We start from the raw sequence: 12,269 nt of genomic DNA, 5'->3' as shown, positions 1-12,269 counted from the left end.
AGCTTTAGAAGCTTTAAGAGTTTACAATCTGATAGAAGATATATACGTAAATAATCACATCCACCTAATCAAGTCAAACTACTAAGATGTTGAGGCTGATCCTCTGAAATCCCTTCTTTTGAAAAGATGGGTTCGGTTAAATCTGGACACAACTACCTCCTTCCAAAAACAGAGTGGAAGTTAGAAATAGCACATCAGCAAAACTTTTATTTTCCTGTTGCATTGAAACTTTTGGTACAAATCTGTATAGAAATAGATATGGTGATCCATATAAAATAGGTACAGTGATAGAAATAGAAAGAGAACAGTGATATCTATATCTCTGGTGATTATTATACAATGCTTCTAAAATACACAGCATGGGAAAGACAAGATTAGACCAGAGAAATGCATGTTTCTTTTTCTCTCTGTATCTTATGAGAGGAAGAATCATATGGTGGGGGAGAGTTAGGGGAAGCAGGGTCTAGGGGAAAACTGGTCCTTCTCACCTGAGCAGCTGAACTCACTCTTCTGGACCTCAGCCACATTGAGACTTCTCAGAGAGGCAGGTCCTGAGCATTGTGTAAAGAGTCCGATGGTGGGACGTTGCCTCAGCCACTGAGAGAGCCAAGCCAGGTGGCAATCACAGAAAAGGTGATTGGAGTGTAAACGGCTGGAAGCAAATGTAAAAACTGGAAAGTTATAATTCTAGTGGGGCCCTCCTATCCATTTCCCCCAAACCATTTCTCTCCCCCAAGCCATATCTGTTGAACTAGCTGACCTTTAAGGACCCTTCCATCTTTAAATCTAGGATCCCCAGGCCACTTAGAAATTGTTTCACTCTCAACAAATATAGAGTCATTTCAGTTATCTGAGACAAAGAGCAATTAGGAAAGAAAATTTGAAACCAAATATTATCCTCCATATCTCAAAGGAAAAAGCAATTAAAAAGAAATTTTAAATTATCCATTGTCCTCCCTCCCTCTCCCTCCCCCCAGTTTTACCAATCAATCACCAAGTTATTCACACAGACCAGAACTGTGCTAGATGCTGAGGGAAATACAAAAGCTATGGGGCAAGACCTAAGAACTCTACCCCCAGGGAGCGTTCGTAGTTTTTCTATCCATCTGACTCCTTAGTAGATGATCGAAAGTCGATTGTGCTTGAATTGGCTGATTGCAATATCTCTATTCTGCTCCCAGAGCATACTCACAAAGTCCGGAGCTTGGGCATGTGGTTGAAGCTGGAGACGGGAATGGTGGTGATGTTGTTGTTATTCAGTGTCCTATGCACAAGAAAACCAGCATCATTCATTCAGCAAACGGCCAATGGGGAACGGTCACGCGAGGGGAATCTGGTCATCTGCTCTGGTGATGTGAAAGCATCCGGACTAGTACTTTGTCCATTCATCCATTCTACCAAAGCACCACTAACTACCTAGCACCTGCCAGCTGCTCAGCACAGTGTTAGGTATTTTAGGGGCTAGAATATGGGGGAAACATTGGTCACAGTCCCTTCTTCAAGGAGTGTGAAAAACCCAAATGAGGCAGCTAGGTAGAAGAGTGGATAGAGCTTTAGGTTTGGGATCAAGGTGATCTGAACTCAAGTCCAGCCTCCGACATTTACTATGTGACTCTGGGCAAGTCACTTAACCTCTGTCTCTCAGTTTCCTCAGCTGCTAAATGAGGATATTAAGATTCACAAGGCTGTTGTGAGGATGAAATCTTTATATTTATTAAGAGTCTGGTACATAATAGGCATTTAATTCATGTTTATTGAAGCATTTTATATCTATTATTCTAGTTGATCCTGATAACAATCCTGTATATGCTACAAGCACTACCTTCATTTTCACAGGTAAAGAAGCTGAGCCCCAGAAGTGAAATGACTCACCCAGGGTCATATAGCTAGTGTTGAAGTTAAGATCTGAACCTAGGTCTTCCAGGTTCCAAGTCCAAAACTCTTCACTTTTGAAGAGAAACCAATGAGGCCTGAAGAGGTTCACAACAATATGGGGGATCACAGGAGGGAGAGATCATGGAGGGATGGAAGAGGCAGTGGGACCTGAACCAGCCTTAAAGGAGGGAGGAAGAAGGACATCTGGAGAAAGCACGGTACAAGCACCATCTAGGGATTCAGCAGACTAGAGAATTCCTTCTGGGGAACACGGAGACAATATAGTACAATGGGTAGCACAACAGACTTGGTATCAGAAAGAACTGGCTTCAAACTTTACTTTTGACCTAGCTGGGATCATGGGCAAGTCCACTCTAGGCCTCAGTTTCCTCATGTGTCAGCAAACAATAAGCATTTATTAGGGGCCTGCTAGGTGTTAGGCACCCCATCTTGTGCTGAATTTGGGGACTGAAAACTAGAAGAGAGTCCCTGTCCTCAAGGAGCTCCCAGTCTAATAGAGGAAGCCAACATGTGAAAAGAAGATGACAAGTGGGTGGGAGAGGGCAGGTTACTCAGCATGGGGATAGCATGGAGCCTGGAGTCCGAGGCTGTGTGAGTTTATAGTTGATTCCGTCTTGTAAAATGATAAGTTTCTGGAGATCTGAAAACCCAGGAGGTCAGCAAGAGGTAAATGATGAGATAAATTCCTTGATTGTCATTCTCAAACAGAAGGTCTGAAAGTTGCTCCCAGATATCCAGTCCCCACCCTCTCAACCAGAGGGAGGGAAGGACTCCAAGGGTAGGGATTACAGAGAAGGTATGAGTTTTAGAGTTGGTTTCATCTTTTTGTTTGTTTGTTTTTGTTTTTGTTTTGCAAGGCAATAGGGTTAAGTGACTTCCCTAAGGTCACACAGCTGGGTACTGATTTGAACTCAGTCCTCCTGACTCCAGGGCCAGCGCTCTCTATCTACTGTGCCACCTAGCTGCCCCGAGTTGATTTCATCTGCAAAATAATGAGCTTCTGGGGAGACCATGAAATTCCAGGGTAGGAAATGATGAGATAAATTCCCCAAGTATCCTCTTTAAATAGTAGAGGATTAGGGAGGAGGACTCCAATATCCACTTTCCATCTTCTTCAATCAGAGGGAGAGCAGGACACCAGGGACAGAGGGCAGCTGAGGAGGTGAGAGTTGATTTAATCCTGCAGAATGGAGATTATGAAATTCAAAAAATCAAGAGGGTAGGAAATGATAAAGGAGATTCTTTGTTTCCTCCTTAAAAGGTAGAAGATTAGGGAGAATCTCTGATGTTCAATCTCCACCCTCTCCAATCAAAAGAGAGGATGGGCCTGGGAAGAGGGGTGCTGAGGAGGGATGAGTTGATTTTATCTTGCAAATGAAAAGTTTCTGGATATCATGAAATTCATATCAGCAAGCCAGGAAATGATAAGGTGGATTTTTTCCTCACCATCTTCAAAAAGGGTCTAGGAGGATTCCAGATGTCAAAGTGAGATATTGAGCTACATATACCCTCTAAGATCCTTTCTGGTTTAAATCAATGAACTTAAGAAAAAAGATTGGTCAGATAAAATGGAATGGAAGAGATCTGGTGTACTTTAGGAGGAGGCTGGTAGAAATGTAGGGTGACCCCACTATTTAGCATTAAAGCTTGTCTTCTTTAGGATCATTGAAACATTCTGTATAAGAGTCTATGAGAGTTTCCTCTCAGTGAAAACACCTTGAAACACATGAAGAAGGTGAAGGAAGATGCATAGTTCAAGAAATCATCTCTGCACCTGAAGTTATGACTGAGATGGCCTGAAGAACAGGGCAAGAAGTAAGGCTCTGATCAGTTTATTTTCCCAAGGAACATTTATCCCTAGATAAATTTTTTAAGGTTTTCTTTCAATTTTATTCAATTCAACAAACACATATTAAGAATTTATTATGTGTGAGGATCTATTCCAAGTGCTAGGAATCAAAAGACAAAAATGACACTCAGAGGCCCTGCCTTCAAAGAGCTTACATTCTACTAGGGAGCACAAAACATATATAGATAAGTAAATGCAAAAATTCAAAATAGGACAAAGAAATTTTAAGAGGGGAGAGTTTAACATTGGGGGTTCAGCAAAAGTCTCATGTAGGAGGTAAAACCTGAACTGTCTTGAAGGAAACCAGGGATTCTATGAAGCAGAGGTGAGGAGGAGGAGGAGCAGATAGAATGTCATAGAAAAAGAACAGCATCTTTGTTTTCTTTCAAAGTTAGCCTGCTTAATTAACAGGTTTAAGGAACAGAGAAGAAAACTGGAAGTCATCATTCCAATAGAATCTTTGCTATGTAATGTCAGACAAGCCATAAATGTCACTGCAAATTGACCAACCCCGAGTGTGTTAAAATAGTGGTCAAACTCCGTAAACACAAAGTACTTTGAAAAGGCAGAAAAATAGGTCTAATCTATCAGAGGCAATTAATGAGGTTAGAACAAAGTCTCTCTCCTTCCCTTTATCCTTGTTTGATGAGTCCTGGCAATACTTACAGCACCTCTAGGCCCCGTAGAGCTCGGAAGGCCCCCTCCTCAATGCAGCTTATCTGGTTCTTATCCAGCTGTCTGTAGAGCAAGGGAAGAAGAGAAACAAGCACATAGCCCCTTAAGGGAATCTAGTCACAGAAAGGAGAGGGAGACTGGCATAGGATAGGATGTTTCAAGCAGAACTGGTAAGGTAAGGAATCAATACTGGAATTATGTGGAGGACTTATTATCCTTTACCCCACCCTGCCAGGAGCTTTTGTTCAATGATATTCATCACGTTTCCCAAAACCCACTGGTCTTCATTAGTGTGCTATACTTTTTCTCTAAATGAAGAAACTTTTGGCCATGAGAGCTCTATTACACATTTTTTAATATTTGCACACTTTTTAAAAATTTAAACCATTTATTTAAATTTTTAAAAATGTGTTACAAAGGGGCCAGCTAGGTGGCACAAGTGGATAAAACATTGCCCCTGGAGTCAAGAGGACCGAGTTCAAATCCAGCCTCAGACACTTGATACTTACTAACTGTGGGACCTTGGACAAGTCAACCTAACTCTACTGCCTTGCCAAAAAAAAGTATTACATAGTTTCTACTTTCTTAAATAGAAGAAAACTAAAAAATTAAACAAACCTTATTTCTTTTGAACTTTTAGGATTTACAAAGTGCTTTCCTTTATTTGCACACTTTTAAAAGGCATATTTTGACTCCAGGTTACTCTCTTCAAGAATGATCCACCAGGGAAGTCTAAATGATACCCCCTGGGAACTCAGAAGGCTTTGGGAAAAGAGAAGAAAACCAGACCTATCATTTCCCAGCTCTTCAAACTTATTTAAGTTGCAACTCACAGGTTTTTTAGGTCAGTAGCTCCACGGAATGCTTTCCTGGGGATGGCCTGGATGGCATTCTCACTCAGATCCCTGTGGAAATGAAAAAGAGGGAGAGAGAAAATGATCAGAAAAAAGATTTCTTCAAATACTTCTCATGACAGTCAAAAAGAGAGGATAGAAGTAGTGCTTCATGGCTGAGAATATCACATGCCTGCTCTCTTGGGAAAAGACCCTCCCTTGTTCACTCCCTTTGCTCCCCGGTAGAGTCTTTCGGTTCATAAGAAATCATCAACCTAGCAAATGCATAATGAAGATACCTGGTTTCATCTAAAGTCTTACCAGGAACTCTAGTTTGACAGAGAAAATCCCAGCCCACTCCCTTAAATTTTCAGGAAAAAACAACTCCAGTTCTGCTGGTAAGAAATCAGCTTTTCATTTTCTTGAGGATTCAAAGAGAGGAAGAAGGGAAGGACCCTAAACTTGCCAAGATATTTGACTTCTTTGTCTGACCAAAATCAAGTGGGGGATGTTGTTAAGACCTTCTACCTTCCCCCCTTCTCCCCACACTATCACATTCTCTCAAAGGATATACACAACTTAACCCCCAAACAGACAGGGTAGTATCTGCACCAGCTGGTCTAGAATACCCTGTGCCCGGGATGTCATTATCCATCCCTCCTGATTGCTTAATAATTATACTTAGCTACTGCAAAGTAATTCCCATGAAGTCTGCCCTGTGGTTTGGAGGGCATAGCTAATCAGGGATTTAATTACTTTGCCATTAATTAATGTTACTCTAAAAACCCTAACAGGCCATTTGCACCAGAAGGAATCCAGTGACTCCTGTGACACTAACCTGGTTCCCTTCTCTAGATCTTGCCTCTGAGAGAATGATTATCACTCATGGAACCACCCCATCTGCCTCTCCCTTCCTCATTCTATCATCTATTACATCTATGCTGCATTATGAAATACTGTGGATCTCTGTATGATGAAACATCAAGGATAACACCTAACAGAAATTCTCTCTATTTTTTCTTTTCCTTTGATTCAATTTTATTTTCAGTTCCACATTTTCTCCTTCCTCCTCCTCCTCTCACATTCATTGCAAGGGAAGAAGAACAAAGCCCATTAAAAAGGCATATGATCATGTAAAACAAATTCCTGAATTAGCCAGGTTCAAAAAAAGAAGGGGGAGGAGGATCTGCACTCTGAGACTATTACTTTTCCATCTGGAGATGGAGAGCAAGTTTCATCATGAAGTCTTAAGGAATTGTGATTAATAAGTGTTGCTGGGAGTTCCCAAGTCTTTCCAAGTTGATTGTCCTTTTGATGGTGTTCTTATTGTATAAACTGTATTTTGTGTACTGGCTATACATTGTATAAATTATTTTCCTGGTTCTGCTCATTTCACTCTTTATCAGTTAATGATAACCCTTAGAGGTACCTTGAGGTTGTTTCAACCTCCCTTGATAGATGACATAGAGAGATGAATTGACCACAGGTGTCCATTACCACTGACTTAGCAAGTTTATAGGATCATCGATTTAAGGCTGGAAGAAACCTTAGAGGTCATTGAAACCAATTCCTTCATTTTACAGATGAGGAAACTGGCCTCCAAAAGATGAAGGGACTTCTCATGGCTACTGAAGTAGTGTTAGAGAAGGTATTTGAACCCAGATCTTCCTGACCCCAAATTAAAACATTATAGCCACTCCACCCTTCTGCCTACAAAAAAGTTCTACCGTTTATGTTCACTGAGAAACATATTACTTCATATTAATACTATCCACATTCAGTACATAGATGTGAACTGTTATAGCTCTTCACCAATGTCAGCTAGTGTCTTATTACTATTACAGGTGTGATTAGAATTAGTAGGTGATCTTTCCTCTGAATCCATTTGTTGTGTTATGGGTTGGACTAGATGTTCTCCAAGGTCTGTGACATATCTGAGTTTTTAATTATTCTATGATTCTTTGATCCTTGATGTACATTTTGCTCATGTACAGCATATCACTGAATTAGTATAACACAACCCTAGATAGTGGACATCAATGATTGACAAATTAATTAAAAGTAACATCTTTTAAGTTTAAATGCTGTTAATATAAAAATAATTACAGAAATAGTTTATTAAGTATGGAGAGAAAAAGAGTAAATACCTTAACAACATAGCAATACCTTACCCTGATATAGATGCTGACATCAATATTGATAATATATATTATTAAAAGTGATTATCTATTTATGCTAGGTTCTAGGGACATAACAGAAAATGAAGAATCCTTATTCTCAAGAAAGTTAATTCCTCTTTGAGCTTTATAGAAGAGAGGAGAGAGAGAGAGGAGAGAGAGAGAGAGAGAGAGAGAGAGCACTATTATACAAAATATATACAAATTAGATTGTGTCACTGAATCAATATAGCATAATTCATGTCAAACTGACCATCTACTGAGAGCAAATCAGTGATGGATAAAATAAAGCTCAATTCTTTACACCATCAAGATTAATCACCAAAGGCACAGTCAGGGTGATGAGTTGCCTACCTTAGTTCACTCTTATTAAAACAACTAGGCTAGATTAATTAATGCTATAAAGTTTGATTAGGGAAGGCATTGTAACTTTTTTATTTTCTTGCTTATGCAACGGCAGGCACAGTACCATTGACAGTAAATGCAAGGTTACCTATTTATTGCATAACTTATCTATTACATTCTTAAAGAAATTCACGTTACTGGGATGACTAGGTGGTGAAGTGGATAGAGCACTGGCCCTGGAGTCAGGAGGACCTGAGTTCAAATTTGACATCAGACACTTAATAATGACCTAGCTGTGTGGCCTTGGGCAAGCCACTTAACCCCATTGCCTTGCAAAAAAAAAAGCAGCTGTGTTATTGAAAGACCCAGATTCTGTGTCTTTTCTAGTCATTTTTTATGGGAAAGATACTACATATCTTGAATTCTGCTTTTCTGTTTAAGTTTCTGTTTCCCAGACATCAACTAATTAGTTATTGACTTTATGATGACAGAAAAGGTAAGCATCACTTCACCTGAACTCATGCCTCCCCCCTTTTCAAAGATGCCTATACTCGGCCAGTCAATGATGATTTCATCTTTGTCATTTGTTAATTTTGTTTATTATTTATTTTTAACATTCTTTTCTTTTTAAATTTTGATTTCCAAATTCTCTCTCCTCCTCCCACCCTTCCTCCTCCCATTGAGAAGGCAAGCAATATGATATCAATTATACATGTGAAATCATGCAAAATATTTACATATTGCCATATTTTCCAAAAAGCAAGAAAAATAAAGTGAGAAAATAACATTTCAATTTGCACTCAGAGCTCATCAACTCTCTATCTGGAGGTGGATAGCATATTTTTGAGTCTTGGATAATTGCATTGATTAATATAGCCAAGTCTTTCACAGCTGATCATCATTACAACATTGTTGTTACTGTGCACAATGATCTCCTGGTTCTTCTCACTTCACTTTGCTTAATTTTTGTCTGAAACCACCCCCTTCATCATTTCCCACAGCACAATAGTACTCCATCACAATCATATGTTACAACTTGTTCAGTCATTCTCCAATTGATAAACGTCTCCTCGATTTCCAGTTCTTTGACGCCACAAAAGAGCTACTGCAAATACTATTGTACGTATAGGTGCCATCTCTTTGGGATGCAGACTAGTGGGGAAGGTATTGCTGGATCAAAGTGTATGCCCTTTTACTGCCCTTTGAGCATAGCTCCGGATCATTCTCCAGAATGTTTAGACCAATCCACAGCTCTACCAGCTTAGATGATTTCATCTTGAAACAGTTATAAAGTTTTAAGCCCAAACTCACAGCTTGGGTGGGGAGGAATAACAACAATGACTATGTCATCGCTTGCCCATGTAGCCCCAAGGGGGTATAAACACCTTTTTTCTGAAGGTTGAATATTTTACTCACCTAGGATATAATAGTGGTCTAAATTCGTTTGCAATAGAGTCAGATGTGGTCCAGGTAAGAGGAGGAGAATGAGGGAGGCAAAAAGGGAAGACACTGAAGCCAAAATAGTCCCAGGGAAGAACAGAAAAAAATTTTGTGGAGAAAGAAGGCAATGATTTCTTGGTCTGGTCTCTAATTCTAAGGAGAGAAGGTATTGGAATAAGCAATTCCAATTTACTGTGGTAAAAAAAAATTTTCAGGAAAAGCAGGCACCTGGAAATGTAGACTCAGGTATAGACCAAAAGAAAAGTGATCATAAAACTGAAAGTTAAAAGGTGATTGCTGTTTTATCTCCTCAGGTTTGGCTGACATGGAGAGAGAAATTTTAACATTAGATTATATATCATGTAGATTAGTATGAATATAGACATTCCTACATTAGACATTCCAATGTCTATGAAAAGATGCTAAATCTTTCACAAAAATGAAAAATTTGGCAAGTTATCACAATCAAATTTTTGTTAGTTATGGATTGAGTACAAATTTAAATGGGAAGGAGATTGGGTGTTTTAAAGATTCTTACTGGATCTATTGCTTCATTATTTGGAACTTAAACTTTTATTGCTGGCTTGTTACATGGACACAGCCTCTAGGTTTTTAGATTTGTGGTGGGTTATTGGATGCATTCAGTATGGACATGTATTAAATTGAGGATCGAATATTTCATAATTTGGACATTTATATCCAGACTTCTTTCCTAACTACCCCTTCTCGCCTCATCTTTTCTCCTCCCAGAAATGGGAAAAGTGAAAGGGCAATGACTATATATGTTCTTGCCATACTTTCTCTTTGCAACTGACACTTCATAATTCTTCATTGATTTTATGTTGTGTTCACTTGACTGAGTAGTTCTCTCTTTTTGATTTGAAGAGGAGTTTTAACTGCTTTAATACCATTTCTCCAAGGGTTTCAAGGCACCCCTCTGCACAGAGACTGGAAACATTATCTGTATTGTTCCGTCCAATATGCTTAGAAGTTGCAGTCTCTGCTTCTCTCTCCCATCTCCCATATGCTTGTGTGTATTTCTTCTCATGAATTCTAGCCTTTGTGTCAGCTTTCTGATTATTTATTCCTGAATTTATGCTTTACTCTAGTGTGTAGTCTCATGTTACAATAAAGTTCTATAAGATTGAACTAATTCTCATTTTGACAAACACTGCTTCACATGCTTGTCTTTGAGCTGATATTCTCCCAAGGAATATTTTAATTCAATAAGCTTATGGTTCTATTTTCAAAGATAGATGTGTGAAAATGTCAGCAATTGGGTTCAGTTTGCTAAGCTATGCTACTGCCAAAGTCAAAAGATTCCAAGTTCATGAGACTCCTAGAATAAATGTAAAAATAAGCATGTGCCCTTGAATGCCAATGTGTAGGCAATGTCTTAGCTAGGTTCACCCCAATTGCTCTTTCTGTGAGTACACTATAAATTGGAAAACAAAGTTGAATGCTAAATTATAATCTTGACACTGGAAATAAAAGAAACCACAGCAGGTGTACCAGACTGTCGAAGGCAAAAAAAACATCAAGTCCTGGGATTTTAAAGTCCCTGAGAATCTTGGAATTTAGAAATCAGTATCTGTAGACTTCCATAGTATCCAACCCTTTGTTCTTGGGTCTTGACCTAAAACTATGGGTGGATTTCCATCCCTAACTTTCTTCTCATCTCTGCTCAGACTTTACAAACTAAGAATAATAGAATCTTAGAAGGTCCAGGGGACTATGAGAATCCTTTCTACAAGACACCCAACAAGGGGTCACTAATACTCTGCTCTGAAACCAGCAGTGCCATGGAATTTACCATGAGTTTTGGCACCACCACTATCCCTAAGGAGACTCAAGTTTTCTTCAGCAATTCTGATTATTTTCTTTTTATTGAGGCAAAGTTTTGTTTGCCAGTTTCGACAATTTTTTTTCATCTTCAAACACACATGATTCTTTGCTTTATTTGAATTTAGACATGAATTCAGAGATTCTACTCTAGGAAATTAATACTTAGGAATCTAGTACAAACAAGAGTTTTGTATTTGGAGCAGTATGCAGGCAGGATCAAAAGCATATACATGGAAAATTTGTAAAACTCAAAATAAATAAAATCTTTCTTTAAAAAAGCATACATACAGGGGCAGCTAGGTGGCACAGTGGATAAAGCACTGGCCCTGGAGTCAGGAGGACCTGGGTTCAAATTCGGTCTCAGACACTTAATAATTACCTAGCTGTGTGGCCTTGGGCAAGCCACTTAACCCCATTTGCCTTGCAAAAAAAAAGCATATATATACACTATATATTAATAGAGACTGACAAAAGTCTGCAAAGAAACTCACCCAGATCAAGGGGGAAGGAAATGTGAACAGTGGCAAAGATTTCCATGGGAGTACACACTCGTAGTGGGGGGTGGGGCTCTAAGCAGGAAAGTTTTATACCTTAAAAATGGACTTGGTTGAAAATGGGGGAAAGATGCCAGATGTAGGAGGGAACATTCATAATTAGAATTAGATGTAGCGGGGGCAGCTAGGTGGTACAGTGGATAGAGCCTGGAGTCAGGAGGACCTGAGTTCAAATCCAACCTCAGACAATAATTACTGAGTTGTATGACCTTGGGCAAGTCACTTAACCCCATTGCAAAAACCAAAACAAAGAAAGAATTAGATGTAGTGGTGGGAATCTCAGGGTCACTAATCACTTTCAGGTTCAGGTGGGGGAAATTTATTTGTAGTAAAATTTGGGTGAGGTTTTGAATTGACTATCTCAGAGAGAGAGAGGTAATGGGAAGAACTCAAAGATCTGTGCAATCATCCAAGACACTCACCCAATCAGAAACTTTGATCATTAACAACTTGTCCCTGGGTCAGAATGGGTCAGAACATGGGCAATAGCAATAGGACCACTTAGCAGAAGTGACTCCATATTGGAGTCTATAACATATAATTATAACATTAAACAGAATATATTTTTAAAATCTTAATTATCAGACTCTTGAACACAGGGCCTCCCTTTGTCTCTTGAACTTTCCACTATAAAGAGCTTTTTATCAATTTAAAC

General features: G+C 39.1%; 1 protein-coding gene across 3 annotated transcripts in view; it reads right to left on the bottom strand.

Annotated features, from left to right (window-relative positions):
* SLIT1 (slit guidance ligand 1) overlaps positions 1-12,269 on the bottom strand; it is a 241,870-nt gene that overhangs the window by 71,086 nt on the left and 158,515 nt on the right. For all 3 annotated transcript variants that reach the window (XM_074233238.1, XM_074233240.1, XM_074233239.1), the window contains exons 5-8: positions 5,254-5,325; positions 4,412-4,483; positions 1,193-1,264; positions 489-652 (exon numbers count right to left, since the gene is read on the bottom strand). In XM_074233238.1, coding sequence (XP_074089339.1) covers positions 489-652; positions 1,193-1,264; positions 4,412-4,483; positions 5,254-5,325 — 380 coding nt within the window. The remainder of the gene's footprint in view (positions 1-488; positions 653-1,192; positions 1,265-4,411; positions 4,484-5,253; positions 5,326-12,269) is intronic.

This window comes from Macrotis lagotis, chromosome 4 (genome assembly GCF_037893015.1).
Source record: "Macrotis lagotis isolate mMagLag1 chromosome 4, bilby.v1.9.chrom.fasta, whole genome shotgun sequence".
NCBI classification, from domain to species: Eukaryota; Metazoa; Chordata; class Mammalia; order Peramelemorphia; family Peramelidae; genus Macrotis; species Macrotis lagotis.
This window is presented reverse-complemented; position numbering and strand designations above follow the sequence as displayed.